This window comes from Pelmatolapia mariae, linkage group LG23 (genome assembly GCF_036321145.2).
Source record: "Pelmatolapia mariae isolate MD_Pm_ZW linkage group LG23, Pm_UMD_F_2, whole genome shotgun sequence".
Classification (NCBI taxonomy): domain Eukaryota; kingdom Metazoa; phylum Chordata; class Actinopteri; order Cichliformes; family Cichlidae; genus Pelmatolapia; species Pelmatolapia mariae.
Window position 1 is genome coordinate 10099418 of NC_086246.1, and position 16351 is coordinate 10115768.

A 16351-nucleotide genomic window follows, 5' to 3' on the forward strand; every position below is an offset into this window, starting at 1 on the left:
CACACACCATTCTGATTTATGCCAAATGTTTTGCCAAATAGCTCTTTGAGAATCACCTTGTTGGTGCAAAAAAAATCTATTTTATGTGTGCAAAACTGTGATATCTCTGGCATTTCTTTTGTAGATTCAACTAAAGAAAGTGGAACAAATTACATGTTTTTCATGACAGGCTGCTATTAACTTTAACAAAGTGCCTAAAATTGGTTTGTCAGTTATATGTAGACACAATACTGGTTCACACTTTGAACCTATTATTCATAGGTCAGTGTTAAGTGGCATAGCAACAAAAAGGGCTTCCTCTGAAGAGGGGCAGATACAAGGACTGCACTGAAAATGAGTGAAAAAGCAGCAAATACCCAAAGAAAAACTTTGAGAGATGTTCAGAAAGCCTGGGTTACTGCTAGTTTATAAAAATTAAGAAGTTGATCATATCATTCACTTCTTTCATATCAATAGGCTTCCTTCATCGATGTGTTCTATTCATCCCTTACATACGTTTTTTTGGTAGTTACTTTAAATCTTTAGCTAAAAGTAACAAATAAATTAATTAGGGTAAAGCTTTTATTTTCTAGTTTTTATGCAGTCTAAATCCCCAAAGCTGTAGCTTTAATTCAGACTTAATCCAGATCCAACACTTGAAATCTCTTTCGTATGAATAGCCTCTCTTTTGTTGTGAATTGCTTGCATAGTGATTCCCAACCACACAACAGTGTCTTCCCCACATTATGCAGAATCAAGTACGACTGACTACAAGATCCACACAGACGTGTTTAAGAAGGAAAATCTTGTGCTGGGACCCACAGGAAGAAGAGGTGAAGAGCTGAGACAACCCCCACCCAGCAACACCCTCCAGCGCTTTGCTGCTCTCTGCTTCTCCCTGCCTGTTGCCTAGCAACCTAACATCACAGCTCCCTTGCCTGTGATTGATCAGCAGTCTCTGGGCTTGCTTACCCACAATACCTTGCTGGCAAATAGACAAGCAGTCACCCCCTCCTTCAACCCTCAGCACACGTTAAATTATATTAGAAATGGGAGAAGTCACATGGTGGCCTTGTTCCAGCTCTGATCCAGTGTATTGTTCTCATCATTGTCAGAGGATCATGAAGGACTGCCAAATGTTTGTTTAGCCTCAACTTTACACAGCACCTGCTGCAGGTGTTGTGTGTGCAGCAAGCCATGAAAATATTTCTATACATGAATAGGCTGGCCAATAATACAGAACTTCCTCTTTCTCCTGTCTGAGCTCAGCCTCACCCATAGAAGGTGTCAGTGTGTTGCTAGCTCACCACTGCTCTCTAGAGGTCCACTGGAAGAACTGGTTGGGAGTATTAAAGAAAATGAATTGCATGCATGATGACACAGCACTTAGTCAGACTGTTGTCTAAATGGAAAAGCACAGATGTGTGCTGACATCTAAATGTCCAGATTAACTTTACAGATCTTTTTTTTTCAGCTATCACTGCAGAAGAAATTAGTTCACCTCATGTTTTTCACGTTGACAAGGAACAAAGGTTCTTGGCTAAACCAATGTCACAGTTTATACTGAGGAAGAAAAGAACACACTGATGACGTAAAAAAAACAAATTATTCTAACATCATCATGTCCAGATATATCAGCAGCATGCCAAGTGAAATAAATAGATGCCACCTGCTGGCAGCATTACATAATTACATAATTTAAATTTGATTTTATGAACTTTTTGAGTGTACAAAAGACAGAGCACAATTAATAAAGTACTCTTAAACTACAGTGGGTGTTAAAATTGATTTTATTCACACTTTCATGAAAATGTGCATTGTGTAAAAAGGAAGATACAGAACACGTGGCCCCCAGTTTTTGACAGTATTCATTATTCTCACTGGAAAAAAACAGAAGTAGTTTCATCACTGATGTTCACAATTATCACTGTAAACTAATAAGTAATGCACAGACAGACCATTCTCTAATCTAAATATATGCTCTTTTAGGAGCTTAACTTGATGGTGAACATATTGTGATAGTTTTAGGGGTGAAACATGTACAGTATATTAGCAGTGTATAGCAGTGCTTTGAACAAAATACTAAGATCAGCATGGTAACATGTCAGCACTGCTAACATGCTGATGTTTAGCAGTTAGGCTATGTAATGTTTGTTATCTTCATTTGGCTTCTTAGCATGCTAACATTTGCAAAATAGCACAAAATACAAATCAGAGTTGGTGGTAATGAAGATATTGGACCATGTTACATGTCTTCTCATAAGCTGTTTGCTCATTTTCTCTCTGTTGTTCAGTGCAATGGCATGTCTTTGACTATTTTCTACAGTCAAAACAAATGCCTGCTGTAGCTGTTTGAGTTGTGAGGGTTGACTGTTATAGTAATCTTGAGATCTCTAACAAAAACCACTAAAAAGCTTTGTAAAGTTAAGCTGAACTATAGAATGAATAAATAATTCAAGGTTCAATATAATAAAAAATTCGTCCTAACTGTGGCAGGGGACCTTCCTGCAATGTAACACACGCCTACATAGTTTGCTTTTTAGGATCTTAGCTCTTAAAATTATGGGCGGACTTGCCATAGGCTCCGTTGCCTTGTACAGTACCACACTCAAGGACAGCTATACCCCCTTAAATATGCCCAGGCACAGCACGGAGCGATCATACTGGCAATCAGGGTAGGAATAGCCTTGTGTGAGTATGCACTACTAGCGGTTGTGTGCATGTGCACCTTTAGTCTTGGTAATCTAGAGAACAAAGCTTTCTAATAGATGTTTAAAGCTGCAAAAGCCTCACCAAACAGTAGCTGAAAGTGAACGGTCACAAGATGTAAAACAGTTTCCTGGTCCAAAGTCACATGTGCTTGTGCCTGTGACCATACCCAGCCCTTTGGCAAGCTGCAAACACTCCTACAGGTTGTTCTAGGTATGCTAACATGGGAAGATTAACTCTCATGTTTCTCACTTGACAGATGATAAACTTCTTCGGTAAGCCAATCACATGCGATACAGACGGAATTGAACAATCATTACCATCAACAATAAGATGGTGGCACAACACAAAAAACCCCAAAACAAAACAAGCACCTCCAAATCTAATTTTGACTTGTCATAGATGCCAGTCACAACCAGAATGACCAACATGCGGTAATGACCAAAGACTGTACAACAAGCCATAAACTGTATGCTATATAGTTACAGGTACAGAAACACTGATTGATTGATTGACTGAGTGATAAAGATGAACTTTTTCCTAATTTTTTATACTCTTTAGTCTAAGTTGACGTTCCTAGAACAGTTTAGAGACAACGTGAACTCAAATTTTACAGTGCTGTGAAAAAAAAAGTATTTGCCCTCTTCCGGATTTCTTTTGTTGCCGCTGGGTTTTTGTTCTTTGCATATTTGTCACACTTGCATGTTTCAGTTCATCAAACTAATTTTAATATTAGACAGAGATAAGCTGAGTAAATTAAATTTCAATTATTTAAATGATGATTTCATTTATTAGGATTTAAAAAAGCTATTCAAGCTTACTTGGTACCATGTGAAAAAATAATTGCGTCCTAAACCTAAAAACTGGTTGTGCCGCCCTCTGCAGCAAGAACTGCACTCACACATTTGCACTAACTGGCAATGAGTCTTTCACATTGCTGTGGAGGAATTCAGACTTGCTTTTCTTTGCAGAATTGTTTGAATTCAGCCACAGTGAATGGTTTTTGAGCATTTAAGCTCATGCCAAAGCACCTCAATCACTCCTCAGCACCTTGGCCACTCCAAAAACATCATTTGGGGATTTTTATTTAGCCATTCAGAGTTTTTACTGATGTGTTTTGGATCTTTGTCCTGCAGTATAATCCGAGTGAGCCTCAGGCCACAAATGGATGGCCAGATATTTAGGATTTTTGGAGAAGTCGTCAAGGTCCTGAAGCAGCAAGGAGGCCCAAACCATCACTCTACCAGTACCATGTTTGTCAGTTAGTATGATGTTCTTTTTATAACATGCTGTGTTATTTTTATGTAATAGGACTCAAACCTCCAACAACTTCAACTTTGGTCTTGTCAGTCCACAGAGTATTTCACCAAAAATCACCAATCACGTGGTTCACCAAGATGTTTATTGGCAAATTCCAATGTCTTTTTGGTTAGCGATGATTTTCTCTTTGGAACTATCTCACAGATGCCATCTTTGCATTACTGTCTTTCTTATTGTTGACAATAGAGACCTGGATACCTTTTTTCCCTTAATAACTGAAATCATAATTTCTAAACTTTATTGTTTATTTACTGATGTCTGAAAAATGTGAAGAAGACAAATGTTCACAGCACTGTACCATCTATCTGTCTTTTTCTGTGTCAAATACGTGACTCATTCTGTCTTTGAAAGTACGTTTATCATGAATAAAGCAAACTTCAATTCTTGACCGCATATTTCCACATTTCTCTTTTCAGACACTCTTTGATGATGTCATTTGACCATGTGTCTGCGGTCCTGTTTCCTCCTGTGCAGGCTCTGCTCTCTCCTCCCCTGTCTGCTCCTCAGACTCAGCAGGATGCTCAGCCTGAGTGTCATGACAGTCTGGATTGTTCCGGAGGTCTGTCGAATGAGGCTGTTCATCAAGTACACCAGCAGGGGCAGTGTTAGCATCACGCGTCTCTACATGTGAGCAAGTTTGGAGTGGCAGGGACTCCGAGAAATGGCAAGGAGTGCTGTGCTGCTCTGTTTGGCAGTGGAGTTCTGTGTTTAGTTCTAATGCAGACTCTACTGTGGGGAGCGTGGGTGTGCTGCTGACATTTTCACTGTGGAAAGCAGGCGTGTCGCTCACAGAGCTGTTTCTTTGATAGTGCTGCATGGGTGGAGTGGTGTGGAAGAGGTTACTGAGGTTCATGAGTGTGCTGTTAGAGTAACTCATCACAGAAGGAAGTGGAACAGAGTAGGGTGCAGGATTTGTTCCATGTAGTGAACAATCCCAGTCTTCCTCCTCATCGTCTTCTTCTCCTTCTTCTTCTTCCTCCTCCTCCTCCTCTTCTTCCTCATCATCTTCCTCATCCTCCTCATCTTCTTCTCCCTCCTCAGGGTCAATTGTTTCCAAGCTGTGTGTGCTGCAGTCCGACAGCCCACTGCAAACACTGCTGCCATCTTCATCATAAGCTTCATCTTCTTCTTCCTCATCGTCATCTTCTTCCTCTTCTCCCTCCTCCGCCTCTTCTTCCTCTTCTTCCTCATCCAGATGTGACTCAGTGTCACCTGTGCTCTGAAGCTGCATGATGTGAATGTGCTGCGTGCTGCTCATCAGTGGAAACTGCAGGTTTGGCTGCTGCTGCTGCTGCTGGACCAAGGTGGAGTCTCCGTGGTAACTGTTGCCATTGGTTACAAGCTGCTCTGGCTGCTGATAGTGCTCCTCGCGGCTCTTCTCCAGCTCCAGCTTCATGATAGTGTGCAGGAAGTGGGTGCGCACCCGGACCGGGTTGAACTCCAGGCGTCCCGTGGTGTTGCTGCAGCCTTCCTTGGTGCAGCCACAAGGGAAGGACATGCGATCCACCTACAGACAGAGTGATACACAGTGCAGAACACAAGCAAATTAAAGTGAGCTGCCAATCAAAGCTGATCATGCATGAAGAGAAACAGCAGATTCTACTCAGAGTGTTATTAATATCATTAAACAAGAGCGTGCAGCCAAACTTTGTGAAGCCAGAACACCTTAATCACTCAAGATTTACTTCTATGTGTCTGAAAAAAAGACTACCATGCCTAAAGCTCCAGATCTTTTTGTATGAATTCAGTAACGTATAACGCAAAATAACATTGCTGCTGTTCTAAGATTCTGAAGGATGGGGCTTTAAAAGTCCATCTGAGCATACACAGACTGTACATAAAAGATGGACACCGCGACAGTTCTCTGCCACTGGTCCCAGTTTTGTAGCCTAAAGCGTTTTGATCAGCATCATCTCAGTTTTTTATTATGTGATGTCACAAATGTGGGGTGGATGTGACAGTGAAACAGTGGACAATGCACACTCATACTTTAGCGATGCATCAGTCATAGAGTTGGCCGTTGCTAAAGCATAACTTTATCTTTCTTCAGGACACAAATAAAAACATCATGTAGAAAATAAATATCTAGTTCTATTCAGTAAGACTTGAAATCAGCAACTTGCAACCACAAACTCATCAGAAGAGTGTTCACTGAAAACATGAACCAAGGGAACAAGGGACTTCTTTCACTTTGACTTCTATACACTAGCTGAAAGTGATCTGAAAGAATGTGTCATCCAGGGAAGGACTTTGTTTTGAAGTTGTTTCACTTTGCATGTTTGCTGTGTTTTGCTGTGTTTTACTGTGTTTCTATGTGGAGTGTTTTATTCTTATGGTTTTATTGCATGTTTTTATTGTATATATTAACTTGTCCAGGTGAGACTCCACCCACTTCTAATCACTAATCGGATACACCTGGGAGGGCACAGAGGTGAATAAGAGGGCCTGGCAGACCACAGAGAGGAGGCATGAGAGACAGAGCAGCAGAGATGGCGAAGTAGATGGTGGCAGGCAGCGGCGGCCACAAGCGGTGGCGGTGGCGGCGGCGTTGGTGTAGGTTGGTGTGCAGTACGTGGCGAGGGCATACGACGGCTAGTGCGTGAGAGATAGAGGGAGCTGTGCTGCTGTTGGAATAGCTGGATGCCAGAGGACGCTACGGTGGGGAATTAGTTGGCAGCGGGACAGCGCCCTACCTCCCACGGCGAGACCACAGTGCTGGCGTGACACAGAAAAGCGGCGGGCAGAGTTAGGAGCTATGCCCATTTCCGGGGTAAGTCCCGTGACATATCGTGCTGCAGTAACCCAGCTCACTAGAAAGAACGGTGACTGTCGCTGCCCCTCTCTCTTCTATAAATATTTAGTGTCTACTGTTGATACTTAATAGAATAAACAGGTTATGGACATAGGTAATTCATTAAAATATAAGATGCGCTTTTAATTTCCTTTTCTTTATGTTAACTGGAGTCACAGCTATAGTGTACTGTTAAATAAAGCATTTTTTTAACTCTTTAAAAGACCTGTGGTTTATTTGGAGTCTGTACCCTGCCTCTCACCGTTTTTAGAGCTGGGATAGACACCAGGCTCACCAGGACTCTAAACTGGAAAACTGATGGATGGATGGAAACTTGTATGCCAACTTATGCAATGAAAATAGCCAAATTTAACATTTTACTGCACAGACAGACATTGACAACATTTTAGTATTATAGCTGGGCCTCACCACAGTTCCATTTACCTGGCACTTAATGCCGGCCAGGCTGCATGCACAGGTCTCGGGATCACATATTCCCTGGCAGCGACACCCACACTCCTCCCGGGACATGCGCAGGGCACGCAATTCATGCTTCTCTTCCACATCAATGCGACGGACACCAGAGGCACGGAGAAGAGTACGGCGCCTTCTAGTAGTCAGAGGCTGGAGGAAAAAGTAATCGTCCACCTCTGTGTTGTCCACATCCAGGTCATCTTCGGAAATGTCATCGATTGTGAGTGTATCTGCTTCCAAAGATGACACAGTACCATTCTTGGTCAGCTGGAGGATAGGAAAACAAATGAAATGAAACAAACAAATTAAGACTGAGCCATGGATGTTAGCCCACACAGAAATTATAACCCCTGGGATAAATAAGGATTCACCGAGTCCTTGTACTGACTTTGAGTTTGATGGCATTAAGTTTCTCCTCTTTCAGATGGTCCCTCAACATCTTCCGGTGGCTCCGTTTCTGTTCCATGGCAAACTCCCTGAGAGTGAATTGCCTCACCCCACTGTGACGTGGTGACATCCCCAGGGTGCTGCCTCCCTGTGTGGGTACACTGGTAAAACCCTGCCGCCGGTTGAAATAGTAGACTGTGACGCTTTCAAAGTGCACATTATGACCTCGCAGTCGCTTTGACTGCTGCTGGATGGAGGCTAAGATTAAAACCGAGAGTGTTGACAGTTACTAAATCAAAAAACAAACCAAAAAACCCCAAAAGTTTTGTTGATAGAGGCGCTACTAAATGCAAGTTAAAGCATAATTTTTGCCAACAAGTTTCCATGACTAAAGCTTTAAACATATGTGTGAATGTAGGCTTTAAACAAGGGCATATTAAAGTGTAATGTAACAGTATAACAAATACAGAAAAAGCCATACTGACCAGGCTATACACACTAATTGCCTTTATTCGTCTTTGTTTCTTTTTCTATTTTTGTAACATTAAGTAAGACAACCTTGATGTAGCAACAAAACTACTTATATACTTTTGTGGTTATATGCTGGAGCGAACATAAGAAAAAGTGGTCCCAAACTTGATCCTTGAGGGACTCCACACCAGATGAAAGTATATGACTCCCTTCTTAGTTTAAACATAAAATGGTAAAGAGGACACAAACCAATTGAGATAAAACATTGTTTTCTTTACTCATAAATAAAATTGTCACCACATATGTTAGGTTTAAAGTAGAGGATTAAAGGAAGTCAGCAAATTGCAGATCACAACAGCAATTTCACTTTGTTAAATGAACACAAAACAGAAGTCTTTATAGAGAGCCATGTGGTAGTGATGTCTTACCATCCAGCAAGCTGGAGGGGACAGAATGGTTGAGGCTGTCACTGCTGTTACCACTGTCACTGCAGGATACCTCATCATCATCAGACCCTTGCACTGACAAATAAGGGGCGGGGTCATCGTCAAGCTTCCTCTTCAGGATCCCACTCATCCTGTGGTTCCTCCAACTGGTTAGACCTGAGCAAAGCACATTTAAATTTATAGAAGACATCAATTTAATTTGTACTGGACATGGAAATTATTTGTATTTCTGCAGTTTTCACAAAGCTCCTTCCACTTTCAGAAGTGGAAGGTCCTGCATTGAACAAATATTCACGCTGAGATCAATTATTGAGCAGAGCCTCGAATTCCAGCAAAGGCTGTGCGTGAACTTCGTTGACTTTAAAAAGGCTTTTGATAGCCTGAATCGGGACGCGCTCTGGAAAATCATCAAGTCCCGACCGCTTCGTTACCGCGTTCCAACCGTTGTACCGCAGCTCTAGTTGTTGCGTCCGAACAGACAACGGCATCACGGAATATTTTAACATCGATACTGGTGTGCGACAAGGCTGCATCCTATCGCCATTCCTCTTTAACATCGCCATTGACCATGTCATGCGCCGAGCAATTGGACCGAACACGATGGGCGTCGCCGGACGTGCAGCAGTTCACAGATTTGGACTTTGCGGACGATATAGCCTCGCGCCAACACTCCGGGCTCTTCAGAAAACAACCTCATCTTTGGAAAGCGAAGCAGCACCGATAGGACTCAGGATCAGCGGTGAGAAGTCGAAGATTATGCGAGTTGGTTACGCTACACCATCAAACACAGCGGTTACTGTGAATCAGCAGCAGCAGCTAGAAGAGGTGGACAGGTTCATGTACCTGGGTTGCACTTTTAGCAGTGACGGGGACGTGGAGCATGACGTTAAGTGCAGAATTGGGAAAGCATGGGCAGCCTTTCAACGACTACGACCTATATGGATGACCACCGCACTGCCTTTACTAACCAAGTTGCGGCTCCTGAAGACCATCGTTATACCGACGGCACTGTATGCAGCGGAGACTTGGAAATCGACTGCAAAGATCAACCGCCATCTCGACGTCTTCCAACAACGTTGTCTTCGACGGCTGCTCAAGATCACATATCGGGATCGCGTTACCAATGAGGAAGTATATCGCCGCGCGGGAGTAGAGCCGCTCCATGTCCAAGTTACCAAGCGTCGGTTCAGATTTGCCGGTCACATCCTTCGGCTACCGGACCCGAGACCTGCCCGTGTCGCGGTTCTGTGGAACCCGAAGAATGGAAAGAGACGGCGAGGAAGACCCAAAATAACATGGAGGAGGACTTTCCTTGAAGATTTACGCTCAGTCGAACTGTCATGGGATGAAGCAACAACTGCCGCGATGGACCGAGTTCGATGGCGTTTTCTTGTCGCCCGTTGCGCCGATCGGCGCGGGAGGATCTAAGTTTCACAAAGCTCATTCATTCTGTTTTCGCCTGGAATATTTTTTAATCTAATTTTATATCTTCGGCAAGATGAAATATAGACAACATAACCCAATATACTACATTAACGTGTAGTAAAATAAAATATTTACATTAACGATGGTTCATATAGGTATTATATGTGAACTAAGTTGCTTATAGTGGCAAAAAACTGAGAATTTGCTCTAGCTTTGCTGCTCCCCTAAGGGCTTTTCAGTGTTTTAGTATTTTTCACCTTTGCCCTGGAAGACTGAAACTGATATATAAGATGGCAATATGATGATATATTGTGTTTCCACTTTCCTTAATATGGCAACATTTTACAAACATACAAGTTTTTTCCAGCATCTCATGCAAAATTATTACATTGAAATAACATGGCAATGGTCATTCCTGTAGAAATTAAAAGCACCCTGCACACTGTGTCCTCTGCTCTTTCACAGAAAAAATGCCAATTTCATGTATTTCTAATTTGCCAAAGCCTAAACTGCAAACTATAACTTCTGTAAAACCTAAGTTGCTATTAGTATTTCGACAGGACTGGTGGACTGTTACAAAAAACCTGTGAATTTTCCTTCTCCAGTAAGTAATAAATATATTGTCAAGAATGGAGGGGTTTTTATCTCTTTGAGAGCTCATTTGTGCTATAACTTCGAACGTTTCATAATGTCATAATCTGTTTGTTCATAGTGCAGTTCTACATGTCAGATGTGACTAATTTATTGTGATGAAAAAATAATTTCTGCTCATATTTTCTTTTTAATATAATTTATTTATTTTCTTCTTGTAAAGCCAGGGCTCACAATTAGTCGACTTCATGTATCTTCATCATTGAACGATTATGACATCTAGACTGATCAAATTTACCTCGCTCTTTAATGATCTTGTATTTCTTTTTACAGTTTTTTCAAATACAGTTACTATGAACAGTTGGCTAGTAACTGGTCATCTCTTGCTTTTGTTTACTTTATTTATTTATAATTGCTTCTTTGTAAACAGACAAAATTTGTTTTCTGCCATCGGGACCTCCTGCGCAATATGTATAAAATACTAAGTATTCTGTGGAGTTTAAATTTTGTTACTTAAACTTGAATAAAAGGAAACTACAAAAATAAAATCCTCTCATAGAAAAACTTACATTTATTCAGCTTGTTTTTAAGGCAGTCGGCTTGGATGTTTCTTCTTAGTAATGTCAACTAATTAGAATTTACAGCTCACTGTAAAGAGATGATCTATGATCTATGTTACTAAATTTTACCATTTTGGATGGCTTGGATTAACTGAGCCACAACTGTCACGCATTTAGTGCTGAAGGCTAATGGGACTAAAGGCAGCAGTGAGAGAGCATAATGATACTTCAGTATTTCAGTACAAGTGGATTATCGTTGCACCAAAAAAACTCAACAAAGCTTGATGATTTATGTTTACAAGTATGCTAGGTTTTCTTGACAAGCGGAGGCCATCATACAGAACAGGTCCATCACCATGTTCATAATAATGCTGGAAATTTGGAGCCACTTAGCGGTTTTTTTTTTTTGTTGTTGTTTTGTTTTTTTAACAAATCAAATCCTTTCTTTCCAATGGCCATGTTCAAACCAGGTCAGGTAGCACCATTCATTCATGTCTGACTTATTGTGGACAAAAGAATACTTTCCTCAACAAACCAAGAAGAGGAGAACTTCTTGTCCAATGAGATATTAGGCAGCATGGTAGTGCATTAGTTATGTGTTGCATAAATAGTGCTTTGCTCTATTTGGCTGTAGGTGTGGGCATGCATTACATTATATACATTAAAAGTACTGCATGAATATGAGTTAAAAAGGTAAGTGCACATTGAAGTATAAAACCAGAAAAGGGTGATATAAATCCCCGTTTTTTTCCATTCATTGACAGTGACGGATGTCTTGGATCTGTGTTATCTTTGACACTATGAAATGGACACAGTACTGCTTAATTATAAAGAACATAATACAAAATGTTGTACTGAACATGCAAAGTAAATAAACAAAGCAAGGAACAAAGATTTTAGATTTCACCAATGTAAAACCTACATTTTAAACCTGCTACGCTGGGCTCATTAAATATTTTTTTTGCAAGAAATCCAGTCTAGTTATTTGGCTGCCTTATGCAGAAACTGTCTCCCCACCACTGGGTGTTTTCCAGTGACCTTGCCAAATTCTGTGATAACTCAAAAATAGGGAAATTTTTCACAGATGATGTGTTGAGCTCATTAAAATTTTGATGAACTGATATTCCTTTTCATACTGGTTGATTCTATAGGAAATTGAAAGTACACCAACTCTCGAGGGAGATAAGAGGTTATTTTACACACTATGAGTTCTCCCCCACATACTGGAAGCACAGCTAATCAGTAGAGGGGTGTCTTTAGCCAGCCTTGTGGACTTTTGACAGTTGATGGTTACATTTGAAATTCATAAAGATTGTTGAGCTGACTGCTTGGACTGATGCTGGATTCCATCATATGCGACAGAGCTTAATGCTGGGCCAAGCTTTCCCTTGCTGACAGGCATTGTCTCCCTTCCCTTACAACCTGCTGCTATTCAGTTTTTGTTTTCTGTGACTTCTCCTGTATTCCCTCATTCCCCACCATTCTCTTCCCTCATGGTATCATAAAATGTTCCAATTTCCATCTCCAGGCTCCCACGTATGCTTCTGTCCTCTTACTTTCAGAAAGAACACCAATGAAATCAAAGATTTGTAATAGAAGACATCGTGACATGTTTCTGTATATTTGATGCCACAGAAGGTTTTTCTTTCACCTTAACATCTGTGGTTGAGATCTGACAGAGTACACGCACACACGCGCACACACACACACACACACACATGCACACATGCACACACATCTAAAAGCCTGCTCAAACATCTGCATGTAAGCGCATCCTCCCACTCTCCATACATGTCCACATCCCAGTCCCTGACATGGGAATTCTTATTGACAAATGTAAATCAGCATTATCCTGTAATGTGAAAGCTCACAGAGCCCGTGTTGTTTGATACTATAAAGGCTTTTTGTGAGTCTGTATGACTGTCACTGACCTGTTTCCTTAGCTTGCCTTTGGTTTCCAGGAAGTCCTCTTTGGCTCTCTCCTCTGCATCACACAGTATTCACCAGCAGCAGCCAAACATCCCCATGTGTCGTGATGATGCAGTGAGCGTTGCCATGATGCCAGCTCTCTCTCTTTCTTTTTTTAAAGCAGCTTCTGGCACTATTGTGCAGCACTGAGCACCTCTGTTTCTATCGCTATCTTATGCCTTCTTTCTTTCCGCATTCATTCTATATGCTCATACTCTGAGGTCCCTCACTGCCTGATTCTCTTCTGCTCTGCTCACCCCTTTCCTCTCTCTCCCTCGCTTTCACCCTCTCTCTCTCTTTCTTTCTCTCTCCTCACAAATACTTGTTAGCTTGGTGGTGCTGCCGGCTGGAAGCACTGGAGCTTGACTGAGGTGAAGCAAGCCCTATGAGATCACAGAGAGAAAGGAGGAGTAGTAGATGTGGTGGTGGATGTGATGGAGTGGGGGTTGAACATGGAGGTTGTGCTATGTGAAATACCTCCTATTTCCATTCTTCAGCAGAATTTTTGAAGTAAAAGTACTTGCATTAAATTTTGCTGCTACTGCACAAGGTGATATCAGGTTGGCTACCTACTATCTGAAATGTATACATTTGCTGGAGTAGTTAGAATGAAAACGCGATGTGCGTTTTGCTTTGTGTCATTTCTTGTTTTTGTTTCTAAAGCCAATTTGACTTACAATATGATAACGAGATCTGAGGATTTAAGAGAAAAACAAGAATTTTGAAAGAGATGTTGATTTCAATGAGACTTTGACTTTTAAAATAATGTCATTTTAGTTGACATGGTAATATATATATATATAGCATATAATGTATCTTTCTGTCTCTAAGAAACTAAATTGTTGATGGAAATAACATTTTTACCTTGCTAACAGATCCATATAATGTTTTTCCTATGCTAAAAGTATCGTGAGCATTGGAACAACAGCGTACAGAGAACACACTCATAAAGGTTAGGGATAATCTTATGGACAACAGTGGACTGATCTCTGTTCTTGTTCTGTTAGACCTCAGTGTATCTCTCAAAGTCATTGCACTGCAGTGGTTTGAATCATATAAATATCCAGTTTGCACATGTAAGTGGGGAGTCTTAGTCACACACTAAGGCTAATTATGGAGTTCCACAGGGTTCTGTGCTAAGACCAATTCTATTTACATTATTCGGTATTATTAGAAGTCGTAGCATTTGCAGAAGATACCCAGCTTTATCTATTCATGAAGCCAGATGCCACAGACCAACTGGTTAAACTACAGAAGTGTCTTAAACATGTTAAGGCTTGGATGACCTTTAATTTGCTGCTTCCAAATTTAGATAAAACAAAGATTATTATACTCGAAAAATCTTTGAACAAAAGGGTGTCTAATAGGATACACTGGATAGCATTACCTTGGCTTCCAGTAAGACTGTGAGGAATCTTGGAGTCATGCTGTTGTTCTAAAATTTAGGTTGTAATTTTTATTAACTAAAGTACTAGTAGGTACTACCAAAAACTGACAATTGCTAGTTTTAGAGGAAAGTAGAAACATATTATACTGTATTTAATACTGTACCCTTTTTTCAGAAAGGAGACACAAAATTCTACTTTGAGCATGTTTATGTAATTTACATGCAGGTATCTTTAGGGTATTTTAGGGGAAAGGGAACACAATTGACTACCAGAGGTGTGGGCTGTATTAGAGTATCATAACCTCCCCTTCTTACATTATAATTACAGACTTTGAGCCTCAGAGCAATTTTGTCAACTTGTCAGGTGAATCAGAGGGGAAAAGCAGTGCTCTGCTCAAACTATATAAAATGGGGATGGTACTGCTGGCTTCAGCTGAGTCATTAATCAGACGGTGGAAGGTGTGTCAGTATCTCACTGTCACAACTTCTGTAAAAGAAGCAGACTCTCTTAATTAGGGGAAAGACTAGGACATCACTGGAATACAGTCACTGTTAAAGGAAAATAGCTCCTTGTTAGCTGAGATGTGCACAGATTTCCTTAAAACTCTAAATGTTTTAGGACTGTCTTGGTTGACACATCTCTGCATAGGGGTTGGGTCGGGGACTCTGGATTAGCAGGCTTGGGTAAATGTGGTTCCCCTTTTTAGGAAAGGCCATAGGGTGTGTTCACATTGAGAGGGCTCACACTCCTCAGCTGCCCTAATAAGGTATCTTCCTGGGTACTAATGAGGAGAGTCCATGTGTAAGTTCTCGAATTTAGTTGAACAATGCAGTTTTCAAACTGGTGGCAGAACAGGTGACTGGTTCTTTATCCTCTTGAGGATATTCGAGGGTGCGTGGGGTTTGCCCAACCAGCCAGCATATGATTTGTGATCTTGAAGGGGGCATTTGAATGAATTCCTTGTGGTTTCTTTTAGAGGATTTTTGAGAATATGAGGTATCTGGCCTGTTGTTACAAACTGTCCTGTCACTGTGGTGAAAGCTTAGTAAGTACTGCCAATTGAAGTATGAGTCTGCTAGCACTGCCTTTTAAACAATGTTATGTTCATAGTTTTTATGTACAGAATTTCTAGGTGTAGGAAAATGGCTCTGCTTTGTTGGTCTTAGGATCATCTTTTTACAGATGATGTGGTTCTTTAGGTTCATCAGGCAGTGACCTACAGATAGTAGTATGCAGCCAAGTGTAGGGTAGCAGGAATTAGCACCTCCATGGTGCTAATGGAGCCCGCTAACTGGTGCAGTTTGGGCATCTGACAAGGATGCCTCCTGGGCGCCTCCTGGGTGAGGTGTTCCTGGTATGTCCCACTGGGAGGAGGCTCCGGGGCAGACCCAGGACACGCTGGGGAGATTATATCTCTTGGCTGGCCTGGGAACGCCTTGGTGTTCCCTCGGACAAGCTGGAGGAGGTGGCTGGGGAGAGGGAGGTCTGGGCTTCTCTGCTTAGGCTGCTGCCCCCGCGACCCGGCCCCGAATAAGCGGAAGAAGATGGATGGATGGATGGATGGATGGATGGACAGATGGATGGTTCTCAGTACTTCTTTCAGGTCAGGGACGAGTTGCTGCCCCCAGTAGAGTTTTCTTGTTCACAAGTGAGCGGAGGGTGGTGCATGAAAGATGGATAGATTAGGTGTTGGCAAATGATTTACAAACAATTATTAAGTTGAAATGTCTAATAGATGTAGAAACTTCCATTGTTAGTGAACCTGTTAACTGTAACTGCTAACTATATAGTTTATTCTCACTTTATACGGTGAAATCATGCACAAGCACAAAATGCCTGGGC

At 41.4% G+C, this 16351-nt stretch overlaps 1 protein-coding gene across 3 annotated transcripts; it reads right to left on the reverse strand.

Annotated features, from left to right (window-relative positions):
* Positions 1-1799: 1799 nt before the first annotated feature.
* Positions 1800-13433, reverse strand: LOC134620108 (cysteine/serine-rich nuclear protein 3-like). 3 transcript variants are annotated; one of them, XM_063466050.1, is made up of 5 exons: positions 13085-13433; positions 8560-8733; positions 7662-7808; positions 7229-7540; positions 1800-5515 (listed from the first exon to the last, which is right to left on the reverse strand). In XM_063466050.1, exons 2-5 carry the CDS (start codon positions 8674-8676, stop codon positions 4421-4423), a joined length of 1671 nt encoding a protein of 556 aa, XP_063322120.1. In that variant the 5' UTR covers positions 8677-8733; positions 13085-13433; the 3' UTR covers positions 1800-4420. The 3 variants fall into 3 exon arrangements, with proteins under 3 accessions (XP_063322120.1, XP_063322119.1, XP_063322118.1); XM_063466049.1 differs by having other exon boundaries at positions 7244-7540; positions 7662-7918; XM_063466048.1 differs by having other exon boundaries at positions 7662-7918.
* Positions 13434-16351: the final 2918 nt, after the last annotated feature.

Bases quoted from the DNA above. Each gene is read 5' to 3' on its own strand.
- LOC134620108 (XM_063466048.1), bottom strand. From the start codon at position 8,707: ATGAGTGGGATCCTGAAGAGGAAGCTTGACGATGACCCCGCCCCTTAT. The intron at 7,919-8,559 runs GTAAGACATCAC...TTTTAATCTTAG, and splicing joins CCCCTCCAGCTTGCTGGATG to CCTCCATCCAGCAGCAGTCA. The intron at 5,516-7,228 runs GTGAGGCCCAGC...CTCTGTCTGTAG, and splicing joins GCCAGGTAAATGGAACTGTG to GTGGATCGCATGTCCTTCCC.